The 24,748-nt window shown below is 40.0% G+C and overlaps 1 protein-coding gene across 1 annotated transcript in view; it reads right to left on the minus strand.

The window, feature by feature from the left end:
- The window catches only part of CHL1 (cell adhesion molecule L1-like), a gene marked incomplete at its 5' end in the record, with an annotated part of 40,249 nt that extends 15,708 nt beyond the window's left edge, over nt 1–24,541 (minus strand). Inside the window, 13 exons of the mRNA XM_010014280.1 lie at nt 1,701–1,771; nt 2,631–2,828; nt 3,039–3,140; nt 5,928–6,052; nt 7,236–7,401; nt 8,947–9,113; nt 9,775–9,886; nt 10,558–10,695; nt 11,314–11,445; nt 17,521–17,705; nt 20,709–20,829; nt 22,712–22,759; nt 24,371–24,541. Coding sequence (XP_010012582.1) covers nt 1,701–1,771; nt 2,631–2,828; nt 3,039–3,140; nt 5,928–6,052; nt 7,236–7,401; nt 8,947–9,113; nt 9,775–9,886; nt 10,558–10,695; nt 11,314–11,445; nt 17,521–17,705; nt 20,709–20,829; nt 22,712–22,759; nt 24,371–24,541 — 1,736 coding nt within the window. The remainder of the gene's footprint in view (nt 1–1,700; nt 1,772–2,630; nt 2,829–3,038; nt 3,141–5,927; nt 6,053–7,235; nt 7,402–8,946; nt 9,114–9,774; nt 9,887–10,557; nt 10,696–11,313; nt 11,446–17,520; nt 17,706–20,708; nt 20,830–22,711; nt 22,760–24,370) is intronic.
- Nucleotides 24,542–24,748: the final 207 nt, after the last annotated feature.

Below are 24,748 nucleotides of genomic sequence, written 5' to 3' on the forward strand. Positions count from 1 at the left end.
ATTAAATATATAAGAACTGGTATGTATCCAAGCTGCACACAGGTCTGAAATTAAACAGCATCGATTTGCAAGTACCAGGAGAAAGTCATGCCCCATTCATGTTCTTCATGTGTGGGGAGACCTAGGTCTGGAGGATCTGCAAAAATTCCCACTTCTCAGCTCTGAGAGTATGAGGACCTTTGGGATGACTGTGGTGAAGGAGCTGGTAGACTGGGCATCTTTCTAACAGGCATTGCTGGGAGAATCACCTCCATGGCAAAGCTCCCAGGAAATGGGACTTGCAAGAGAAGCTGAAGAAGAAAAAAATTCCTACTAAAAAATAACTTCCCGTTTAGAGTTAAACTGCAGCACTGCTTGACTCTTATTTTGATCTCCCTTAATGCTGCAAATCCTTGGCTGAAAAACCTAGTCTCTAATACTCATCTGGTCTCTTAATCCAAAGTAGGGAGATTAACATCATTTTGCAGCCTTTGTCTGCCACAAATAGCATGTTCAGTGCCTAGCATTTCCTCTGAAAAGCATACAGAAAACACCATAAATAAATGAATATCCTGTTTACAATATTTAAATGATTCAACAAGATTTAACAAAGCCTGTCAGTCTTATTCTCCCCCTTCAGTCTCAATTTTCACTTCTACTTTTACCCTGTCTGAGTAGTGGATTACAGGCTTCCCGGCGAGGAACACTTTTTCTCTCTTCAATGAAACATTGGTAATAGCAGCATTTCCCAGCTATGCTGGTTACTACCACTCTGAATTTCTTCTGAGTGACAGAATTGTCTTCCCTGACCCTGGGCTATGTTGTACAGCAAAAATCCCCATTCGAATCCAAGTCAATATATCTGGAGGGCCATCTCCTTTTGTAATTATAGTCTAAGCCATGAGTTCACACTGAGGGAATATTTATTGTTCTTTGCTGTGAACAACAGATTGAGAAGTAAATCTCATGTAAATTGTGTTTAATTCCAGCCACAAAACAAATACACTGTGGATATTTGTGTTAAACAAAGGAATATATATCTCTTTAAACTGTTGGCACGGAAGCTGTAAGCTTAAAAGCTAGGGAATTTGAAAATTGGAAACCACCCTTAACACTTTTACACAATTCTTTTGACACACGTGTAAGAGCTTTATCTACACTCTGGTTCTTGATGTAAAAATTCCAGCTCACGTTCTCTTGGCCAAATGATCTGCATCATTTTTAAACCTCCAGGCTGGAAGGGCAGAAACTATGTGCATATCATACCCTCCCTGGGCCTGGCTGTTCCTCCAGCAGAGCAGGGTAAGACCACGATTATTTTAAGCACTTTCTTTTATGCAAGATCCACAGAAGAGCATACTCTGGGGAATTCTCACTGTGCTTTATAAGACTTTCATGTTTAATAACCTGCAAAGTTAGATGTAAGAAATTACCTTTTGAAACAAAAATGAAACTAGGGGAGGAAATCCAGAACACAGTCAAGTCAATAACAACTTTATCTTTCACTTCAGGAGCATCAGGGATCCTACCTATGGAATTTGCTAGTATTTCCTAATGAACAGGGGTAGGGGAAGGGGAGATAAAGTCAAGCAATCCATTATTTCATTTTTAATGTAATTATATTAAAACAACAACCTGATAAATTAAGAATTTTTAGAAACTACTGCTTGAAGGGAGAACCTGTTTCCAGTTTTATAGCACTGACGGACACATTTCCTTACCTCCCATTTCATCACCATCTCATTTGGCTCTGAAGCTTCAACTCGGATGTTTTCTGGGTTCTTGTCTGGAGCTGGAACCACACAGATGAAAAGGTTAGTTTGCATATCTTTTATTTGAGTGTGTTATTTAAATGCAAAAAAAAAGAAAAAAGATGGGAAAAACTTTTCTTATTTCCACATTACTGACAGTGAAAGACACCTTAACAAAAAAAGTTCAGGAGATTAATTACTTGGATCAGCAAAACTGCTGTGACCAAAACACATTGTATATGCAGTTTTCATTCCTAAGTGCCCTTGTTGGTTGGAGCCACCAGCTAACATGAAATTGTGACTTTTGGATTTCAAAGCACCAGATGTAGGGGGATTATGAGGAAAAGATTTTTCTCCCTATGGGAATAGTAAACAGAAGGTGTATCATTGGCGGAATGCACACAGCTGAAGACCGACCTGAAATTGAAGTAAACAGGAAAAAAAAAACCAAAGAGAAAAATGCCAAGGAATGCAAATGCTGTACTGAACAGTTGGCCTCCAAAATGACTTTCAGGGACACAACATTTCACTGTGATTTTCTGTCACAGTAAGAAATTCACTGTGAATGGAGATTTTCAACAAGCTTAGTGCTGCTGAAAGGCTCCCATAAACCCTGATCTATGACAACTGCTTGTCCATAAAGGGCTGCAATGGCCTTTAAAGGTGCAAAATCAGCAGAGCTCAGAAAAGCAGGATGCTAGGGGCGCCCTGGCAGGAAACACCCTGCTAACCACAGCAGCGTAGAGTCCTCCTTTGGCATCCCTGGGCTGCCACTGAGCAGTGAAAGCAGTGTTACTGACTCTGACTCCTTTACACTCCTCTGAAGCACAGGAGGGCACTGTTATTCCCAGCAAAACACTAAAAATAATAATATTCTGAAAACTAGATGGCAGTGTTTACCAGCCGGAGGTGTTGCATAGAGCAGCGATGGTTTACTGGGCTGGCTCCTTCCCACAGCATTCACAGATATGACACGAAACTGGTAATTCGTATATGGGGCCAGTGACAAAAGAGCTGTAGTGTCATTCCCCAGGGCTCGGGTTAGCTCCTGCCACCTCCCCGGCTCCCACCGGTTCTCTTCAAACTCTATAATTGACTCTGGGGAGGAAAAGAAAGAAAACAAAAGGAAAAAGGCAAAGCTTGTATAAGAAGCTTATAAACAGCAAGGATGGAAACAAACTTACAACAAATTAGCTGCCATAACAAAACAAAGTAAGTGTGGCTGTGAGCACAGTTTGTTTCTCCTAACAGCCATGACATGCCATAATGCTAACGAGTCCAAGATGATGCTACTAAAATCCTTCATACCATTAACAGGGCTGTTATGACTGGCCCCAGCTTTCCAAGATAGTCGAATGCTTCGGTTTTGATTTTCTGAGAGCTGAAGATCTTCCGGGGGATCAGGAACATCTGAAAAATAACGAAGAAATGTCAGGAACATGGCAAGCTACTTCTGTTTGGATTGGCATTTTCCAAAGGATGGGAACAGCAAGGTCAGGGAGGATGGTGGTAAAATATCTTTTGATTGCAAAATGGATAAAATTAGGAAAGTGAGAATTGCTTTGAAGGATCCTTTTTATTATAGAAAACCAGGCTGAATCTTCTGGTACTGCTTTCTGTCTTATAAAGGCAATATCCCTTCTCAAGTTCATTTCCATCTACTCTCATTACTGTGCTTGCAGCAACAGATTTTTCTTTTCAAATCAACATTAAGATCTATTTAATTGTTAATAGATATTGACACTGCTCTTAGCAGAAATTTATATTAGCATCACTTGGATTTACTCTGGGGCAAACCAGAGTGGTAGAAGGTGACTCAGCTTCAACAGTTATTGAACTTAGCCTTTTAGAGCTCAAGTGAAAGGATAACATTCATTATCCCAGCTATGGGGATCTATATTAAAAGGAAACAAGAAAATTCATTACCTGCCAGCTCAACTAATGCTGTCCAGAGAATATGTCAGAGTTGGTGGTGGTTGGTATAACTGCACTGCACTATACAAGACCAAGTACAGGACTACTCTGTTGCTGTCAGAGCTCACTTTTCAGGGATGTGGTATTAATCAGGGCTGAGGTCAGCAGCATCACTGAAACAGGCTGCTCCCACTCATAGTCCTGGGAGAGGGCATGGGGGGGAACATGCCTGCAACATGACCTGGCTTCTCAACAGCATCAGGTGCAGAAGAGTTGATATGTGGTATAGGCCATTTGCCCAATTGCCTGCAAATGAATGAATACTTTCAAATGTAGGGTTTTCAGACTGACAGATGTTTATCTTCCTTACAGCTTGCTTTGGCAGTTTGCAGTCTGATTGTATTGAATTAGTTTGGTAACTGCAATTATAGAGGCTGATGTGAAAGAGTCATTTCTAACTGCAGGAAGAATAACCCCTTGTCCTGATTTCACCCTTCCAAAGTCACACACACACACACCCCCATCTCAAACATGAGGCTAGTGTTTTAAAATCTAAAAAAGTTACAGACCAAGGAAATGAGATTGCACAACTTCAGGCATTTGACCTCCTCCTGCCCCGACAATCCAACTGTGTATTTTGGCTGTCAAAGCCATTTCTTACAGGAAAACCAGCTACCTCAGCCATCAAGACCACCTCTGCCATTGTGAAACAAATTAACTGTGTTTGTACTGAGATTTTAAGTAACAATATCGAGTATTCTTTTTTTATCTCAGGGCACATTTAAAGATTAAAAAGGTTATATTTGGGTTAGGTTTTTTTGGTTTAGATTTCTTTGAATTTCTTTTCCCTATTTCTGTTCTACTTGGTAAAATCATGAGATACTAGTTTAATCTATAGGCATTTTTCTGCTCTGCTCTTAGAGCATACCTAGTGTTAAAATTCATTATATTAATATACTTTAATTTAAAGACAGCGATGGTACATCCTAAAGATACTCACCACTTTACCTGTTCATTAATCACAGAACAAATACTTAGAAGTATTCTACCTGAACATTTCTTTTGCTTTTAGCTGCCCATATTCTGATATCTCCATCTGTGCCATAGTTAGTTCTTTAGCTATTTCATAGGTCTTCCAATGCAAAAACAGCCTGAAGTTTTAATTTGGAAAATAATAGATATTGTTAATCCACCGAGAACTTTCTTATATACAATAAACAAAGGGAAAAAAGCAGAAGACTCTTCTGCCTCTTCTGCAAATCACCTTTTTAAAAGGGAATAAAGTGCTTCATGAAATTTTCATAAGTAATGTACGAATAGTCTACAAACATTTGGAATTATACAGCAGTAAAGAACACAATACCATAAATAATGTGCACAGCATCATCTTCATTTACTATTCACTGAAAAATGCCATTCATTTAAAGTGAGAGAACATCTTGAAGTTCAGATTATCTTAGTTCTTGTTTCAATCACTGCCAGAAATATATAAAAATGTAAAGTGAAGAAAATTTAATGAAATGAAATGATGCAAAACTATGCAAAAAATTCCAACAATATCCACAGAATTTTAGCTATTGGCTGGTGCCCTTATGTACATGTGCAAAGGACTGTAGATCACTCCACAAGTTCACTCCCTTAATTTCAAGTGGTCCTTCAGGTAGGGAGGCAAGTTGTATGGGTGATCACACAAGGGCAAGCATCAGCTCTCCAGGTCAAGGCTTTTCTCTGCCATGTGCTTGCTCTTTGCCACTGAACAATAAATTATGCCCAGATCCACAGAGATAATTAATCCTTTTAGGTGCTCAGCGTCCACTGATCTTCAGAGGAGTTGGACATCTAAATACTGGCCTTAAGTCCTTCTTCTTCAAAAAATAGTCCAACTGGTAATTTGTGTGCAAGTCTCTAGTAAAGTGGGATGAAGAACTGATCAAGGACTTCAAAGCAGAAGCTGAGCCATTCTTAATACTCTGTTACACCTTCCAGCCTGGGCAACCTCCTACAGCCACTGTGGGTGACTCCTGAACTGAGAAAAAAGTCTGCCTCATCTTAGGTATAACAAAGATTAAATATAAATGAAAAGTTTGCATCAGCATCCTGATTCCAGGAGATACGAGGATAGCACAACTGAGGTTAATGAGGGAGAGGTACATTGCACCTCTGTGAAACTGGGTTATGAAGGCTCTGTAACTGAATCAGATAAAAAAAGCAAATAAGCAAAACTGCTGCAATGGCATTATGTGCTGCATGGAGCTCTTGGCACACTGGGAAATATCCTCTTACCAAGAACAATTAACCGTGATTCAGCCATGACACTGTCCAGAGAAGTCCTGGCCACACACATGTAAACTCCTTGATCTTCCTGTGTCACGCTTGATATGAACAGTGTATCCCTGTCCAGAATTATCCTATGGGGCAAAGAAAAAAAGGAACATACAAATAAGGAAGAAAAATCTGCAAGATAAGCATATGACAGACAGACACCGCTGTTCTCCAAGAGACTGTTCAGGAAAAAACTTCGTAACATGACATTTTGAATAACATAATTGCATGTTAGTCCAATTACTATAAAACATAATTGTAGTTGTATTAGACACTGTGCTGTAGACTATTATTTGTATTTTGTAGCAATTTAGCCTCCATGGCTGGAAGCTGGCATGTATCTCTTGGGCTGAAAAGAACCACGTTTAACATGCATCCGCTGAGCGTCTGGAACATAGGATTTTGGCACATCATTAATGAGGCAAATACATGGGCGTTATATTGAATTCTTGAAAGGGCTCAGTAAAACTGAGCATTCTCAACCCATTTGTTCCTACTTGTGCAATGTCCAGTGCACCAGGGGAAGCTGGCATTAACCCACACACATGGGCTCTCTTGCAGACATGGCATTTGCTTGGCACTATCTCCCCATGCTACGTGGCCTCAGCAGGATCTTCATCCTCTCCAGCACTGCAATATTTAGGAAAACATCTCTCTTCTGGGGTAATTAATAAAGACATCTGATTGCCCACTGTGGGACCCTTCATATGGAATAAAGGCTTAGTGCCATCCACTTGAGGCCGATGGAAACACAAGACTAGGGCAAAATTCAGCCTGGACTTGCAAGAAATGTAAGAAAAACTCATGTTTTTCTCATGTTCTGTAAGAAAAACTCATTGCTTTTAATGTGTACAATTTCAGACAGAATCCCAGAAAGCTGTTAACCAATCACTTACAAGGACTCTGCTTCAGCCAAAGAGGTGTAAACCAAAGGAAAAGACTAGTTCCACTGTAGTGGAGAAAAACAAATGACTGCAGCAGAGCTAGGTTTGTATTTTTGGGTTGAACCAACACTTATGCAACATTCTGTGATAGTGAGAGAGTTAATAAAAAACAAAATCATTTGCCAGCCACGGCTCAAAACTCATATATATGCATTTATATGTATATAAAAAATGCAGATCTATTCACATTTTGCATGAAGAATTCTTGCAGACATAAATTTGCATTTCAAGCTATTAAATCTCATGTTTATTGAAACTCATGTTCCAGCATCATACAGCTTTATTCAGCTGAGATCAAGAAAACTCTTGTTTCTTCCCTGCTTACCTGCCACCTTCTGTGCTGTTGACTGGCAGCTCATCTCCATCTTTCCTCCAGGATAATTTAAAACTGTGTTTCAAGTGTGAATCATACTCAGCCTGACATTTCAATAAAATTGAATGTGATTTCAACACTCGGGGGTTCTTCGGAGTAACAACAAGTTTTGTAGCATCTGATTGATCACAGAAAAACACTTTGATTAGGAGAGAGAGACTATTACATGGAATTCTCACCAAGCGCTACATATACCAAAATCAACCTTAGGAGAAACAATTGTGTCTTTTTTGTTATATGTACAAACATTTCAAGAGAAGGTTAGTTGGGTTTGCAATAGGTATTCACCAGGATTTAATTTTCTATCTTGAAAAAATCTTTTTTGGTTCATGCCAAAACAAAGAGCTCCACAAAAAGAAAACAACAAAACTACAAAAAAAAAAGTCACAGGTGAAAATCCTTGTTATCAGACTCACGAAATGGATGAGAAATAAAAGGCTTGAATATGATTTTTATGTCCAATTGCCATTTGAAATAAGCTTTGGCAATGCTCCAAGAAAAATTACAAGCTTATTAAAGTCAAGTGAGAAAAAATATTGCAATCAAGTTTGTTCTTTTAATTGATTCTAATCTGAATGCAGAAACAGATGAATAAGTGAGAAGAAAGCACTTGGATGAATTTATTTTTACAGTGAAATGTGGCTCTGTGAGAATTTCATGTTTATTATCACTGTAAAATTTACAAAGCAAAGGGAGTGGGTGGAAATAGAACACAAAAAGAGTCGGGTTTTTTCCTCAAGTTTGTCACAGCAAACCTGTAACTGAGAGTCCTTTTGAGGACTTTGCTAATTGAGCATTTAAGGTTTGTTTTTACTGGCAAGCCCTAAATCCTAAGTAAATTTGTTTGCAGTGCACTAAATTTAATCTGTGTGCTCAACAGAAGCTGAGCTCTGCCATCACACCCTCCAGGGGAAAACCCCTCCTGCCCAGCCAACCACATAAATCCCTTTAAAACAGAATTGAAGCACAAGGTAAGTATCTGATATTTATAAGTAAACACATTTCAGTAATTATTTTCCCCTCTATTCACAAATATTTGCCAAGTTGATAATCAGGCAAAAGCCCAACACAGAGCCCTTAAACCAGCAGCATCCCGTAACTCATCCTGTTGCTATGTGCTTGGTGTTTGCTGTAGACATTAATTCAGTTTGGGATGTACCTTCTGATCAACAGATGGGAAGCAGCTTTAAGAAGGAGGAAGCCTACAGCTGTGGGACCCTGTCTGGCTCAGCAAGGACCCCATCGAGCCTATGAGCACAGGGACAACTCTAGGCTATCCAGGGTCAGCCAAGAACCTGCTCTGAGTGTAACAGAGCTGATGGCAAGAGGGAAAGAAATCCTTTCTGGAAAATAAAGTTAATGGATCTGGGAAGTAAAGTAGGAGTTTTTAGTGACTTATGCAGCTTTTGCAAATGTCCAGGAAAAAGTAAACATCCTGTATGAGCATGGAGAAATCACACAGAAAAATGGAGACAGTAGTAACTGCTACATATATATAAGACTTGTGGCAATTTCAGGTCTTAGTATACAGAGAATTTATAGCCTCACAGAACAATTCTGTATCTTGGAGTGAATATTTACTTATTACGTATTTAGTGAAAATTTGTAAATATCAGACCTTACCAGATGTGAAAGGTCTTTCTATTCATAAGTGAGACATTACCTCTTATATCCAGATTGGCAGTGATTGCTCTTTTTCCAACAGAGTTTGCAGCCCAGCAAGCGTATGATCCTGAGTCTTCTTTCTTTGTTTCTTTGATCTCGAGGGTGCCATTCTTATTTAACTCATAGCGTAATGTTGAAAGTGGCTCTATGCTGTCATCCTTAGTCCTAAATGTGATAACAATAGTTATGGCTATTACTAAGGCTGCAGGAACTGTTATTTCAAGGTTAGCAGATATTGCAGAGGGGAGCAGGAGTTCTGGGAGCTGGTCTCAGCTCTGCCACTGAGGAATCAAGTCGGGATTAAGCAGGTCACTTTACCCACACAAACTTCCTGCAAGCCAAAAATGCACTGACAACCTCTAGCAAAGCCTTTAGTCTGGCTGAGTCTTTAATCTATACCTGCCATCTCCAATTTTATTGCACCTGTAAAGGGCTGTGACAATCCTGTGATTTCCAACCATACGGAACCTTTCCCAGGTAAATATGCTTTGTAAGCCAGTGCATTTCCACCTTAATAATGTGTCCAAACTTTAAAAGTTGCCCGTATTAAACTAAGGCTGATGAAGCTGTAGCAGGATTTGACTATATACAGCATGGCTTGGTTTAATGAATATCCCAGCACTTGCCTCACACAGGTATTGAGGACTTTAATTAACCAGTTCTTCAGGGTTCCTGAAAGTGCATTTAAACACAGAATACTTGCACACAGTTTTGTCACAAAGTTCTAATTTTAACTCCATAGACATAATAACTAGCACATTTTTCTGTGTTTGGGTAGCCTATATGAAGTTGTTTCACATGAAAACTTCGGTTCTTAGTGGCTTACCATCTAATATCTGCTGCAGGTGAGGCAAAAATTTCACAGTGCAGGAAGGCACTGTAACCCACAACTGCAGCGTAGTTTTCACCATCTGAGGTCAGTATTAAGGGAGCGATATCTGCAGAAGAGAATGCAAGATGAGCAGCACTGCATTTCAGAACTGGGAATATAAATACTGTCCCTGTATCATCCCCTTTTCCATCAAAGGTCAAAGACTTAGCTACTTAATGGGCATTTCACTGCCTTTTGGAACCAGCTGCACAGAGCAATTGAACCCTTATAAGCTCCACTGACAAAGATAGCAGTGGTTGACTGCTGGACATCTCAGAACACGAAGCATCAACATGCTCCAGGAGAGAAAACAGATCTGGTTCTGCTTCCTCTAGAAACCTCCTTTATTAAATAAATGCCCATCACTCCTCTTCTTCACAGAACAGGCTGAGCATCACAGCTGAAATTCAAGATTAACAATACACTTAATTCATAAACAGAGTTGTGGTCACAATTCCCTTCCCAGTGGTTTTAGTACATTTGAATTCTAAAGGTTTTGAGTCCAACCACAACCATATTTTTAAAAGAAGTTTATCTTAAAGCTCATGAACAATTATACCAAGGATATAGTATCGTCCACGATAAGGCTTGTTGCATTAGTTTGGACAATCTGGGAGCAATGCAAAGGAACAATCACATGGTTACAAACCCCAACCTGTTCTGAAGATTCAGTCAGCAGAATGGAACACTTCAGTTAGATCTTTTCTCATGTACATGAAAGGCTGGGAGAGTACTCACTGAGGACATTCACATTGGCACTGGCAAGGATGGTGCCATGCTTGTTGCTGGCCTCACATTGGTACACAGCACTGTCCTGAAGCTGAAGGTTGGTAAGGCTGATCTCTCTGGTAGAGAGTCTCCCTCTGAAGGTCCTACCTGGAAAGACCCAGACTCTGTCAGGAGCTGGAGAAAACACCACGGCTGTGGAGTTCACTGTGTCTCCTCACTATTTGAAGGTCAAAGGCAAGGCACATCTTCAAGATCAAATCTGAACCTTGCTCAACAGCCGGAGGACAAGTTGAAGAGCACTGCCTTTGCCAGCAGCCCCATGGCCTAAAGAAAGTTCTCTAGAGCACCAATTTCCAGTAATATCCCCACACAGACTTTTTAAAAAGGTAGCAATAACACAGCTACACCAGGGAGCAGGTCCCGTGCTCTCCAGCCATGCAGTCACTTGTGCTTATTCAGAAGCATAAAGAAAGATCAGGAGCCCTCAATGAATACAAGCTATCCCTGATCCCCAAAAGATGGGAGTCTTACAGGGTGAGGCAGTAACTTATGGATACCACCACTCTGCACCCTTCAGCTCTCATCCTCACTCTCTTCAAGATCATATTTAAATATCAGCTTTAATAAGTAGTAATTCATATCTAAACAGATGTAAAACTAGACATCATTCGGTGTTAGGATTTAGGTGTTCCCTCTAACTGGGCACAACCCAAGCACATCCCACCTGGCCACCACCTAAAGCAGAACATTTGACCTTGCACTTACTATCGATGGGCATCCCGTTAAGTTTCCACTGAATGGTTGGCTCTGGGTTGCCAATAGCTTCACACAGCAGCACAAGATTTGTTCCCACACTGTAAACACCACCTTCGGGTTTCTTTATCCACTGAGGAGGCTCTGTAAAGAGGAGACATAGCCAGGTCTCAGATGCCACAGAAATGTCTAACCCTGCTATTCGTCTGGTCGTCCAGGAGATGGCAAACGCTGACAACAGTTCGCAGCCTGCTCCTAGCAGCCTACTGGGAGGCTGCATTGTATTTCTTGCAAACTGATGTTACAAAAGGTAAAATTAGCATCAGCATACTTCGGTTTCTGTCCTTCGTGAAATGTGAGTGTCAGGGAGAGAGTGTCGGAAATGGGCAGTGTTTATCCAGGTGGAAAACGTATGCAAATGGAGGTGAGATGCTGGGGAAGGAGGTAAACCTGAATGGGTGGGTGTTCCACAAGGACCCTCAGTCGTGAGATTGTGGTCTGTGAAATGAGGCGAGGCTATTTCAGCTATTTCAGCAACTCGAAGATGCAAATATCCATCCAGCTCAGCTCAAATCCCTCTCACTAGCCACTAACAAGTGCCCAGTACAGCAATGCAGCAGAGCTCCACAAAGGACGTAGCACCTTTCTCTGATCATCTAGATGTGTTGAGGAAATGCATTGTAATTTTCGATATTCTGGTTTTCCATCGTGTATTCAGATGAGAGGCTGATCCTTAACCTATTTAGAAATGATGGAACATTTTCTCACCACTGGGAAAGGAGGAGAGAACCATCATCCTGAGAAGCAGCCCAGAAAGGTTGCCCACAGGGTGGTGGTAGAGGAGCAACAATGTGCTGCTGTATTCCCTGTGCTCTCCTCTTTCCCAGCACTGCCAGCTAAACTGGGGTAGTTCTGGGGAAACCTCCTCTGCAGAGCAGCCCCTGAGCAGCAGGTACCCAAACCTCCTTGGAAAAACACAACTATAAGGGAGGGAAAGGGACTGTGGGCATTAAAAAAACCCGAACCAACAACAAAACCAAAACGTTAATTTGATGAATCCTTTGTTCTTTAGAGACTGACTGCAGGTCCCTGAGCCCGCCTACCCTTCATTGGGCATCCTCAGTCCAAAAACCAGCCTTAAATTCATCATTATCTTTCACTGAGAAGCAACAAACTTCCAGATTTACAGACCTGACCCTACCTCTTCTACATGTGCTAGGCAGATCCCTGAGCCTAATCCCTATTTGAAAAAGATGAGCTCATGTATGGGAAACACAAGGATTCATTAGTTAATGCTCATAAAATGCTTTGAAGATTAACAGAGCTGTTGCCTGGTAATACATCTCCAGATGTTATCAGTGTGGTATGATAAAACAAATCAACATTGCTCATATTCACACAGATATATTAAAAAACACCCCTGAAATGTGATAACTACACACAGTCCATTTCCACAATAGATACCCACGAAGAGACGTGGTTAAGCAACATCTAAAGGCTGAAGTAAAATTCAAGACATTGAAGCTTATCTAAAATTATAACATCTTTGCATTTCCTTTACACGATATAGATTTCTTCTGCCACCTCCCTCATATAGCACTGATTGCCCTCCCATAGTGCAGCATGTGACATGACCATACTTACACTTCCTTGTCTTTGGCTCCAGGAAAAAAACTCTGCAAACAGCAGAACATTGTGGTTTTGCATATCTTTTCCCTTCTCTCTCTTTCTCATATACATTATGCTTTTAATAGGAAAAAACATGTCAAAGGCAGGGCGATGAAAAGGTTTGTAGAGTCCTGATTACTTTGTTTTGTTATTCTTTTCCTCTAGATCTGTCACAAGCATAGTACCTGAGACAGGATATTTCCTTGTTTTGGAGGAGGTGAGACACCAAGCACAGTTTGAATACATAACACTTGATAGATCCTTTCTTATTTTCACCTGCAAACACTCTGGAAGTGAGCTGCAGATATATTATGCCACAGCTTTCCTTTCTTAGAATGAAAATTGCTGTGGTTTTCCCAAGAAAGTGATGTAGTTGTGAAGCCATAGCCAGTAAGATTTTGCCAAGTATGAAACATAATTTTACAGAAAGGCTGAAGAATCTCTTTTCTGTGTTGTAGATATGCTACACTACTTATAAGTATATAAAATATAAGAATAACAAAATATACACGTATTTCCTAGTAACTACAAAAAAAAAACCCAACCAATCAAACAAAAAAACCCAGTGGCTGGATAGTTGAATAGTGAATCTGTATAAGCAATATGATATGGCAAATACTTCACTGCATAATATATTCTTCTTGGTGAGAATTATGAATGTGGGGCTTCTGATGTTTATGTCTTTATGGGAATGTAATGACATGTCCAAGAATAGAAGGGATCTGAAATGGGCATCTAGTCCATCCTTCTTCAACAGAGCACGATCATCTCCACCTAAAACACCCCCAAATGACCCAGACCTTCACCACAGCCTCCCATACTTTCTATGGCAGCCCTACTTTGCTTTCCCCATGACTAGAACAAATTTGTAATGTCTAACCAACTTTTGCTTTGCTCAGTTTAAGTCTTTCGTATCTTACATTATCCCCAGGGAACTTTGTAAAGAAACTTCAGTTCATCTGAAGGCTGTTACACATTCCCCAGATTCATTCTTTCCTAAATTAAACATATCTGTCAATTTTTTCTCAAATGTCATGTTTTTGAGCTCAGTGACTCCCCTTGCTGCTTTCTCCTGAATTGTCTGAGTTAACCCCATCTTTGATGAAGTCCACATATACGACTGGTTACAGTACAAGGCCTTATCAGTAGTCAGTAGTCTCTCTTAGAACAACACTTTTCTTTATATTTTCCAGGATGATTTTTGCTTTTCCTGCAAGACTAATATTTCCAAGTCATGTTCAGGTTGTGATCCAATATATCCTCCAGACCAGTCTAACCAGACACTTTCCATACTGTGCTTATGAAGTGCTGCCTGATGACAACTGCTCTGCATTTGTGCTTACTGAAGCCCACCCTTTTTATTCCAGACCATTTTCCTAATTTGTCAAGATAATTTCTAATTCTCCCACATCTTCCCAAAGGCTGGCACCCCATCCCACTTCAGGGGCATCTTCGGTAGCTTCAGCTGCAGTTACCACCTTGGGGTCTGCATCTCTATTGAACAGTTTTCCACTGAAACACAGAACTACAGTTTGAACTACAACCAGCCATGGTTCTGCCTTACATTAGTTTTATCTATTTTAGTTTTCTCTAGCTGAGTAATGAAAGTATTACGAGACATAACTTCAAAGGCCCTATGCTATTATATCATTATTTTAATTAATCATTATATTGTAATAATTATTTCCATTAAATACAGTCTAGGAGCCTCACTCAAGATCAAGCTTCCATTAGATCAGACGCTGTGATCGTGACAAGATCTTGAGGCTACATGTACATTTTATATCGGGCTTGGAGTATTATGTGCAATAACCAAATAAATAAACATTTAAAGTCAAAACAATTTATGGGCTTGGTCCGCTTTTTATTTATTAATTTATTTATTTTTTTAGTAATTGTCTCTCATTCTAATAACAACAATGGGGATTTTATGCCTGCTCCAATGTTCCACACTACATCTTTCCTTGCAAAGATAGATTAAAATGCTCAAACACTCAAGCAATTTGCTAGCTGAATATTTTCATACGCTTGGTAATAATTGCCTGAATCTTTGCCCTCAGACTCCTGCAGGATTAGTAAGTGCAAATGCAAATATCATTACGACTGTTATTTGGAAGGCTGGGGTATCGGTTTGAGATCCTCAGATACTAGAAGGGAGAACAGAAAACGTGACACAGTGCAGAAATGAAATCAAAATCCTGATTTGCACACCAGTGCTCGATGGGAATGGCTGGCAGTTATTAACTGAGACAGTTTTTCTTCCCTGTTTAATTTTCTTCTCCCTGCATGCATCCTTTGAGAAGAGCCTGTCAGGTGTGAGGAAGCCCTACGTCAGCATAACCTCCCTGAAGCCTACTGAAATTAATGCTCGCTTCCTCCAACTCAAGATCTGCCCTTGAGTGTGCAAACAGGAGTCGCTGCAAGAATGATGAACGTGCCCTTCTCTGATTAATGATAGTGACATTTTCTGGTTAGAAATTCTAGAAGACAGTGTTTGGGCTCAATTTTACCTTGATACCCTGCATGTGAAGTGACTCTGAATAGGAAGAATTCCTGCTACTGACAGTAGCCATCATTATTTACACACATGGAAAATGAATTTAATAGCAAGAGCATTTTTTAAATTGCAATGGCTACAGTGGCATTATTTCCTCTTTTTTTTAAGTCCTTGTTTGTTAATGAGCAGGAACAATTTGCCAGAAAGCTTTTCTCCCTCTAGAGACTGGGAGAGAAGGGGGTCAATATTCTCAACTGCTTAATTAATGTTATTTCTCTGGTATTTTAGGTTTTGCAGTTCCTGCAATTTCTTTGAAGGATTCAACTTTTACAGCCGAGAAAATCATAGCCAGATTGTTAAAATATTCAGCTACAGCAGAGATGCTCCAAACCATCTGGAATGATTTCTAGGAGTCAGCACTTCCCCTCCGCTGTAGCTGAAAACTTGCCATGCCCTGGTATCCCCCTCTGCCAAACTTCCAGGAAGGGAAAGAAGACTATAAGACACAAGGCTGTGGTGAGTGAATGGGGATGATTCATCACACACTGGGAGAAAAGGCTTTTCCTCAGCTGAGGAGTAAATACAGAGCAGGTATTTGAAAGTGCTTTTCCTCCTGTCAGGACTCCTTGTGCCCATGGAGTGAGAAGCAGCACAGATTAAAATGAAGCAGTTGGCAGACTCTGGCAGTTTAATACTGCCTGTGATTCTTTTTTTTTTCACTCTGCAGAGCAGAGTCTGGAGCATTTTTCATTGGTAAAGAGAAAATGTTTTCAGCGGGTTTTTCAGCAGTGCTTCAGGATTCTCATTTTGTAGCTACTTATGGGCAGTGTCACTGAAAGAGTTGCAGTGGGAATGATACTTCTGCAAGTCTTGCTTGTCTCTGCTAAGTCTCACTGGAGCTCTGCTTTGTTCCTGGGAAAGAGCATCTGCACCTGCCTCTTGTGAAGGTCTTGCGCCTTCAGGGTTTGGGGAGTAGGAGAAGGGAGACTAGAGGATGGAGAAGGAGCAGGCATCACAAACCTCTATCTGCATTCTGCAAGATGCCCTTTATGATGGCATCTTGGTTGGCTTCATTAATCTGCCTTCTTCTAGCAGCAACATAAATAAATAACAACCAAATGGATGCACAAAACTATCAGGTTCTCTGTTTTGTTAGCCCAGCACAAGCAGCCAGTGCTCAGCCTGCTCAGCCACCAGATCTGTGTGCATGCATATGCACAGGGATGCACCTCCCTACGCACAATGATGTATCATCACACATCATGATACACACAAATGTAAACCTAAGAATTCTGTTAATATAGCATTGGTCATCCTCCCAAGCACACAGGCTAGCGTGAGGTGAGAACAAGACCTTGGATACTTGGTGGGATGATGAAAAGTCATATTTCATTTTTTTAAAAGCACTTTCTTTAAAATTACGAGAAAGTAATTTTAATTTTTTTTTTTTACACTGTTTCACAAGTTTTTATGATACTTCTCAGGGGCTACAGAAACCACTCTTAGCTCAGTCAGGCTGTCCCTATACAAATATAGGGCCAAAAATAAGGGTAGAGGTAGTACCATGTTTGCTCACTGAACTTTTACAATCCTCCCTAGGCATTCACTTTTGGTGGAAGCCAAAGAAGGAAACTGAGCTAAATGTACCTCCGATCTGGCCCAAAGTAGATATTTACACATTCTTGAAGATCAAGTAGAATAATTAGATCTTTTGGTCTGACATTCAGATTAATACAAGACGTTCCATCAATATCTCTGCTTGAATATCATCTTCAGAGTACTGGATCTGCTCATGTATTTGTACTCCTATTCACCACTTTGTGGAGCCTTCATGGTTCAGGAAAATAAATGTATTTTTTCCTTTTTTTTTCCTTTTTTTTAAAGGTGATACTTTCTGCAAGCTTCTAAAAACCATGTCTTTGGCTAATATAAATTGATAAGAGTAGGTTGAACTTATGCATTATACAGAGTGATGCTAGGAAAGATCCTTATTCACTTCCCTTCAAACCCCTCTCTTTTCAAAATCGATAAGCTTAGTGAAGTATACTCAGCACCTTCCACATGAACATGGAACTCATGCTTCACTCTCCCCATGGGGTTGCTTGCTGTGCACTGGTATGTTCCTTCATCAGCTGTAGTCACTTGGTCTATCTTCAGTATCTTCCCAAAATTCTCTGTTTCTGGTTCATCCTTGGGCAAGTTTCCTGTGACCTTGATCCAGCTTAGATGAGGAGTTGGGCTAATAGCAAAGAAATAAAAACAAAATATATATTGAGTTGAACAGTAGGCTGCTGCAATGCTTCATGTTGGCATTGCTGCTAGACTTCATGCATATACGGTGTGCAAAGTGAAGTTTTCAGAGTCTTTTGAGCCTTTTTAAAACACTGGGATTATCCTAAGGATTATACTACCACTAATATTTACTGCTTCTTGAGTTGAAGGGTCCCTATGAGTAGGTTCTTCACAGCCGACACCAGGCCATGACATGAGACTGCATTCCTTATAGTTTTGCATGGACTGTGGAAGAGGGAATAGAGCTCATTTCATCCTGCTCTTGAAGGGCACTTGAGGACAGACAAGGAGGTAAAGACTTCATTACAGTGACTTCACTCAGTGCCCTGCCTGGTTAGAAACATGGCCAGCCATTGGAGATGGCTGAAAACTCTCTTTACATTTTTAGAAAGCGAATAGCAGTGACACAGAAATTCAGGACAGACTGTTGTCTGAACATTCCCAGCTGGACTTCACGACCCCGACACCATACACAACGTACATACACAGTGTCATATCTGCTTACTCTTGTGTCCATCTGTTGTTGTGGCAAAATGCCCGGGCACAAGCTACTCAAAGCCCCATGTACCAAGAAATTATGGGTTTCCATGAGCAGTAAGCACAACTGTGCGAATAACCAATTATTTCCTGCAAGAGTCTTTGCCCTGCTCTTGTACCGAAGTCAGGTTCTGTAATGCCTTGGTGTTGTACTGAGGCAATGCCCCCCTGACACCGTCATTACTCAGAATATAAGTCTTCAAAACTGACAGATTGGAAATGTACTTAATTCCTTATTTTGCAGTTGGCTGCCCCTGATCTTAGTTACTTGAAATCTGGCTCAGTCTATCCGCTTCTGTGGTTTGTGGACATTTGGTGGGATGGATTGGCAGAGATATAGGCAAAGCTGATCATTTTTCTGCTGAAAATGGGAATAAAAATAGCATTTTATTTTGGTCTAAATGTTGCATTTTATGAAAAAATTCTTGTTTGGTGATCAGACAAAGAAGTTATCTGTCTTCTTTCAAAAGTGAATATTTTAAAAGAACACCATTTTGTTTGAAAAATAATTCAGAAAAAAGTTTCCTGGAAAATTTTGATTGAATATTTATTTCATTTCTTTTTTTCTTTTTACCCTTTTCCCAAAGAAACAGAAAGCTGTTTTTCTTCTTGTACATGATATTAATTTTCATGCATGAAAATTCATATTTGTGTATTTCAAAGGTGATTTACCTATAAAGTACTTTGAAAACACTATAAATTCATAGCTGTGGGCTCATGGAGGATTGTGGGCCTCCAAATTAGGTTGATGGGTAGTGAATTAGACAAGGAAGTGTTGCAACAGGGAACTAAAACTCACTGCAGATACTTGGAGTGAATCCAATAGAGACAAGTAATTCACCTTCTCTCAGAAATGGCAACCAACTGCAGAGGCATAATCTTGCCAGCTTGAATGAGCAATACCCTTTCAAGCCCACAGAGAAAAACAAAATACCCTAAACATGCTTGTTCAGGCAGACAAATATCCTGATTTTGGAATTTTGTAGAGAGGATATAATTGCTAACCACTGTCTGCACTCACAGACCTGTAGCTCTACCATACAGCATGACAAGATGATGATTTAAGCCTCCATTCAACAAAAAGCTCTATCACAAATAAACCAGAAGTGACTGTGCTTTCATTGTGGGTTTAGCGGTTGAGGAGATTTTTGCTTTACCTCTTCCTCTGGTGGCAACTATTCTGGGGCAGACTATTACATCTACAAGCACACAGTAAAAATTGGAGAGCTGGATTGAGGGCAAAGTGGAGCTTTTGTCTGTCTGAGTTACAGCAGCAGAAACAAGGGCTGAGTTATTCACAGCTTCATTGTGAAGACTGCACTTAACATTTATTTAGCCATTTGATTTCCCTTTTTACCCTTATTTTGTTCTGTGTTGCTACAATAAGGAACAAAATTGTCCTGATTTCTATCACATACCATGTACTTTAACCCTTTCCTATATTTTACACCAAATACAGATATTCTGCCATACTTAGTGCAGCCAGATCCACAACTAGAGCTTAAGTAGTGCTCTAATGTAAATGCTGATTGCAACAATAAGCTTGAGATACCCCTGCAGCACAAAGCACAAGAGGCATGCACAGGAATAGGCCCAAGCAGAAAACACAGGAGTGGAACTATATTTGGAGGTAGCCTATTACTGTTAGTTCTAGCAGGATCAAACCAATATGGCTAACTCCAGTTCACTATATTTTTACGTAGCTGTGGAATTTGTTCCTCAACATGCTGTTGTCTATGAGAACACCATGGAAAGAATATCCTTTTCATGGAAAATCAGGATGCTGGTGAACAGACCACAGAAAGTGTCCAGGTTCACAGCCACTCCTGAGCCAGCACCTCCCATTGCAACATGGCTAGATGGACCACCTTCTTCACTCAACAGGGCACTACCCTAATGGATGTCTTGTATTACATCACTCAAGAACTTTGCTTTTATAAAAACCTGAGAAAACCTGGAACACCCGGAAAAATGATGAATAATTTTTCAGCGTTGAACCAAAACTGATTTGGCAAAACTAGACAAGAAACAGGTTGTGAGCCAAACCACAGAAGCTGAATTCTGATACTTAGCTTCTCAACACATCAAAAGTAGTACTAGTAAAAAAAAAAAATCAGTATTTTTTTTTTTAAATATAACAGTTAAAAAAAAAAAAGAAAGTAATACTTACCAGGATATGATCTTAATTACTTACTTATAAGCTATGGCATTAACAAATACATAAATGTTGCATGATAGATCTGTGCTCCTTTAGAAGGAGTATGCATACTTCAGGAAAACTCTGCATAGAGGTTCAATTTAAAACTGTACAGGCAGACAGGTATATTCATTTGTAGTTGTATAATTCTTAATATAGCTTTTCCTTTGCTTAATGCTATTCCAAAAGGTTTGTGCAGTATTGCACATTACTCACAGCCCTTCAGCAATACATTCGAGTAGCAGGACACCTCCCTTGATGACAGTGACTGATGAGCTACTGCCAGCAGATTCAGGAGGGATCAGCAGTCTGGGTTTTCTTTCCTTGATAAAATTTGCTAGAAAATAAAATAAAATAAAAGTTAGATATCAAATCTTAGAGCCTTTGTTTATCCTTCTATAGTGCCACAAACATTACTTCTGTCAGAAGATTTTGGACATCGATTTGTCAATTCTCTGCTTTTACTTACATGTTTTGAGAATAATCCAGGACTTTCCTGTTTCTCCTGTTAACAGTCAGAAGATGGCTACAGTAATAATAACAGGCAGCAGTACTGGTGAAGCCCCTTTTCCTAGAGTTTCATGTCCTGCTTTCTAAGCAATGGCCTATCTTACACCTCAAGCCAGACTTGGTATGCTGGTCTTTGCAATTGCTGATCTAGTCCACACCATCTTTCCTAGCACCTTTCTTCTGCATTGACTCCATCATCTTTTAATCCCAGACGAAACCCCAGCTTTTCTGACTTGAATATCAAACAGAATTGTCCTTCTTGCTACAATTATTAAATTTACAGTAATGGAGATACAATTTGTAAAGACTGTTAAAATAATAAAACAAGATTGACCTGCATTTGATTTCAATGGACCATTTGTTCCAGCCTGCCAAACAATGGTTTCATGAAGAAATATGCAGAGAGTTAAATGGCTATCCAGTTATCACTATAATAACAATTAGCACAGTAATGAATAAGTCCCCAAATGGTACTACTTCTTCAAAAAATAGTCAGTTACGGATGGACTGGTAAAAGATCACATGTATCTCTCTGAACCATTATCTAATGTGGGGTTTTTTCCTTCCCTTGCTTTGTATCTCTACGAATCTGTGTCACAAGCGCTCAGAGCTGCAGCAAAACACTTCGGTGCCTCTGGATATGCTCACACATTTTCCATCTGCCCTCCACCTCTCACTGCCAAAGGCAGGCAGTGCTCCTTTCCCACTGGCGACAGGAGTTCATACATCTCTCCAAGGGGAAAAAAAAGGATTTCTGAGTATCTGTCACTCTGCACAAGCCTTGCTTGTTCTGCTCACAAGACTTAGCCTCCATTGGTCTGATCCATGTTTTGTTATCCATCCAGAAACACTGGAGGAGAACCCACTTTTCAAAAACTTCAGTGCTTGTCCAGCAAAATGAGGTTTTTCAGGAGTTTCAAATTGGGAATTTCAAAACATAGACATGCTCAAAAGCAGTGTAACCAAATAAACTGGATTCAAGAGCTACATACAAAAGCCAAAACTCTCATTTTTACCTATTTTAAACAAAACTCGGTGGAGAATTGCAGGAACAGCTGCTAGCTGCCTTCTGACTTGTCCACATTTTCTGTATGAACAGGCAGAATATTTTCAGAATATTGTTCCGCAAAAAAGGTGAACACAAAGCAAGGAAAGATGTGACTCCCCAGGATAAGAAGTGCAGTGGCGAGTATCAGACAGGGCAATACATGTTCAAGAGAATCAGGTAAAGCTGTAGATAGGGACAATTAACACAGAGTACCTAAAGCTTTGTAAATCCACACCTTAAGCTCAGCCTGGAGTAATGCAGTCCCTTTTAGACATGAATTCATGGTTTTAAACCATGGGTACCCAACACCAGAGTCTTCTTAACTGCCAGAGGAGGATCTGGAGCATCCAACTCTGGCTCCGGCTCTGAACTGATAACACAATAAATGCAGGACGTCAGCCTCCTTACTTACAGCACGTTATGAAATGTGAATGTTGTTTTCTCAAGTAAGAAAGATACCTCTTTGTTAAAAGCACTTCAGATTTCTGTCACAAAGTACAAGATGAGCAAATTGTACTCCATGGACCATTTAAATCCATCCCATCGCAATAAAGAGGCTTTTGTGATTTTCTTTTTCATGTTTCCTGAGCAGCAGCTCACATTTAATCTCAGATGGTAGATTCTCTGTTTAAAGGCTAAATAACAGATGCATTTAACTCACCCTTAGTAACCGCAGCATTAGGTGAGCCTGAGTCATTAGCATGCTTAACTGAAATAAATAAAAGTGACAACCAAACACAAACATGCATAGTTGATAGAGAATCGAAAGAAACAATATATCAAGCAAAACAAAAACATGCCCCCCCTATTTCTACCATAAAAGAAAGAAACAAAAACATAAAGCAACAGATGAACAAATTTATGAAAACACAAAGAAAAATCTTCAAATACACATATTATTCTGCAAAATACTTAAAAAAATCACCTTTTCATCCTAGTTTCCTAATATAATAATAAAAGAAAATCATTAAGCCCCAAGTAACCACTATTAAGAAATTTTATGAAAATTACCCAGTCTCTTTATTCTTGTTGCTCAACTTTTTTTCTATGTATTTTCTTAAAAACAGTCCCTCAACTGGAACTTGGTACAGAGTGGCGTGGGCAGTCTCAAGCTGAATTTACATAACCATTTAGATGTGTGCATGTGTGTGGGACTGGACCCATTAGAAAATCCACAGAGAGCAACATTTCATTTTGGTATTTTTCTCACAGTTATTATCCCAAGATACGGTTTAAGCAAGTATTAAGATATACAAAGCCACAATTAATTCTTTATCTTTTCATCATATCTCAAAATCATATATTAAATATTAGGCTTTCATTCATGAAGAAAAATCTCCTTGGCTTTGTCGGCTGCATAAGCCCGAAAGGTCAGAAGCATTAGTGAGACAGAAGAGTGATATTAAGGGCATAAGCAGCCTCAGCAAGCGGTAGAAGTGATACCAGAAACTATTACAGCCAAAAAAGATTCAAGCAAAGCGGGATGGATCTCCAGCTGGTATAAGCTGCCTTAGTTCCACCAGCTTCTTTTGGGCTTTGCTGCTTTAATGCAGCTGAGAGTGTGCCCTAAAAGGCTGGTTCTTTTTTTCTTCCTTGGATATTTGTATTCTTTTCCTCTGTTTCCAGCACTGACGGCTGTACACCCCGTACGTTCAGTGATTTTAAGCAGCTTGAATTAGCAGTTTGATGCCACAGCAGGTAGATATACACTGAATAAATGCATGCATATGACAGTGGGACAGCAAACCCCACATGCACAAGTAAGACTCAGGGGCAGCACCTGAAACCGTCTTTGGAGACTGCAGGAGTACGGAGATGTTAAGATAGACAAATACAATTCAGTGTTCCCCACACTAAATTTCATTAAGGAAATGGAAAATGCCTTGTGTGTCACTTTGGATGCTCAAGGCAGCTTGCAAAGACCTGACAAATACTGTCCCTCCCAACCGCATTGTTGCACCCAGACCAACTCAGGTTGGCACCCAAGGAGCATATGGCCACAGAAAGTCCTGAAGACCCAGTGAAGCCCATCCACTGGTGACTGAAAGAGAAGCAGATTTCCCTAATGCATCATTGGCTTTCACTGGGGGGAGAACAGCAGGAAGAATGGGGCCCTTTTGGGCCCAAACAGCTTGCAAACAGCATTTATTGGTTGAATTTAGCCCTTAGAGTAAGGTTAATAATGCAAGAATAAGCACAGTAATATGCATTTTCTTCAAAGAATCACATCATAGACACAGGGCACACATCTGCATTCGCTGATGCCTGGGGAGTTAGAAAAAACAACAGAAAATAAGAAACTACTCATCCACAGACTTACAACGGGAAACCTTCAGTGTCATTGGCATTTTCTGTACAATCGTCCTCAGTCTTGGAAATGCTGCAAAGCAACAATAATCACTCCGACTGTCATTTTCTTCCACATTTGCAAAGTAGAGATCTCCCTTAAGGCTCATGGAGACCCTTTCATCTTGTGGAATGTGCTGCAAATCTAGCAAGAAAAAATAATTGTGATATGGTAATGATGCTGCTCTGTTTCACCAGTATGACTACTAATGCTCTCCTGTCATATGCTTGCTTCCACATACAGAATGGAACTGATGCAAAAGAGGCAGAAGACCCAGCATAACAAACAGGACATTTACCTGAATGTAGATAATAGATAGATAATACATATTTTATGTAAATAAAATAGATA

This window comes from Nestor notabilis, unplaced genomic scaffold (genome assembly GCF_000696875.1).
Source record: "Nestor notabilis isolate BGI_N333 unplaced genomic scaffold, ASM69687v1 scaffold11185, whole genome shotgun sequence".
Classification (NCBI taxonomy): Eukaryota; Metazoa; Chordata; class Aves; order Psittaciformes; family Psittacidae; genus Nestor; species Nestor notabilis.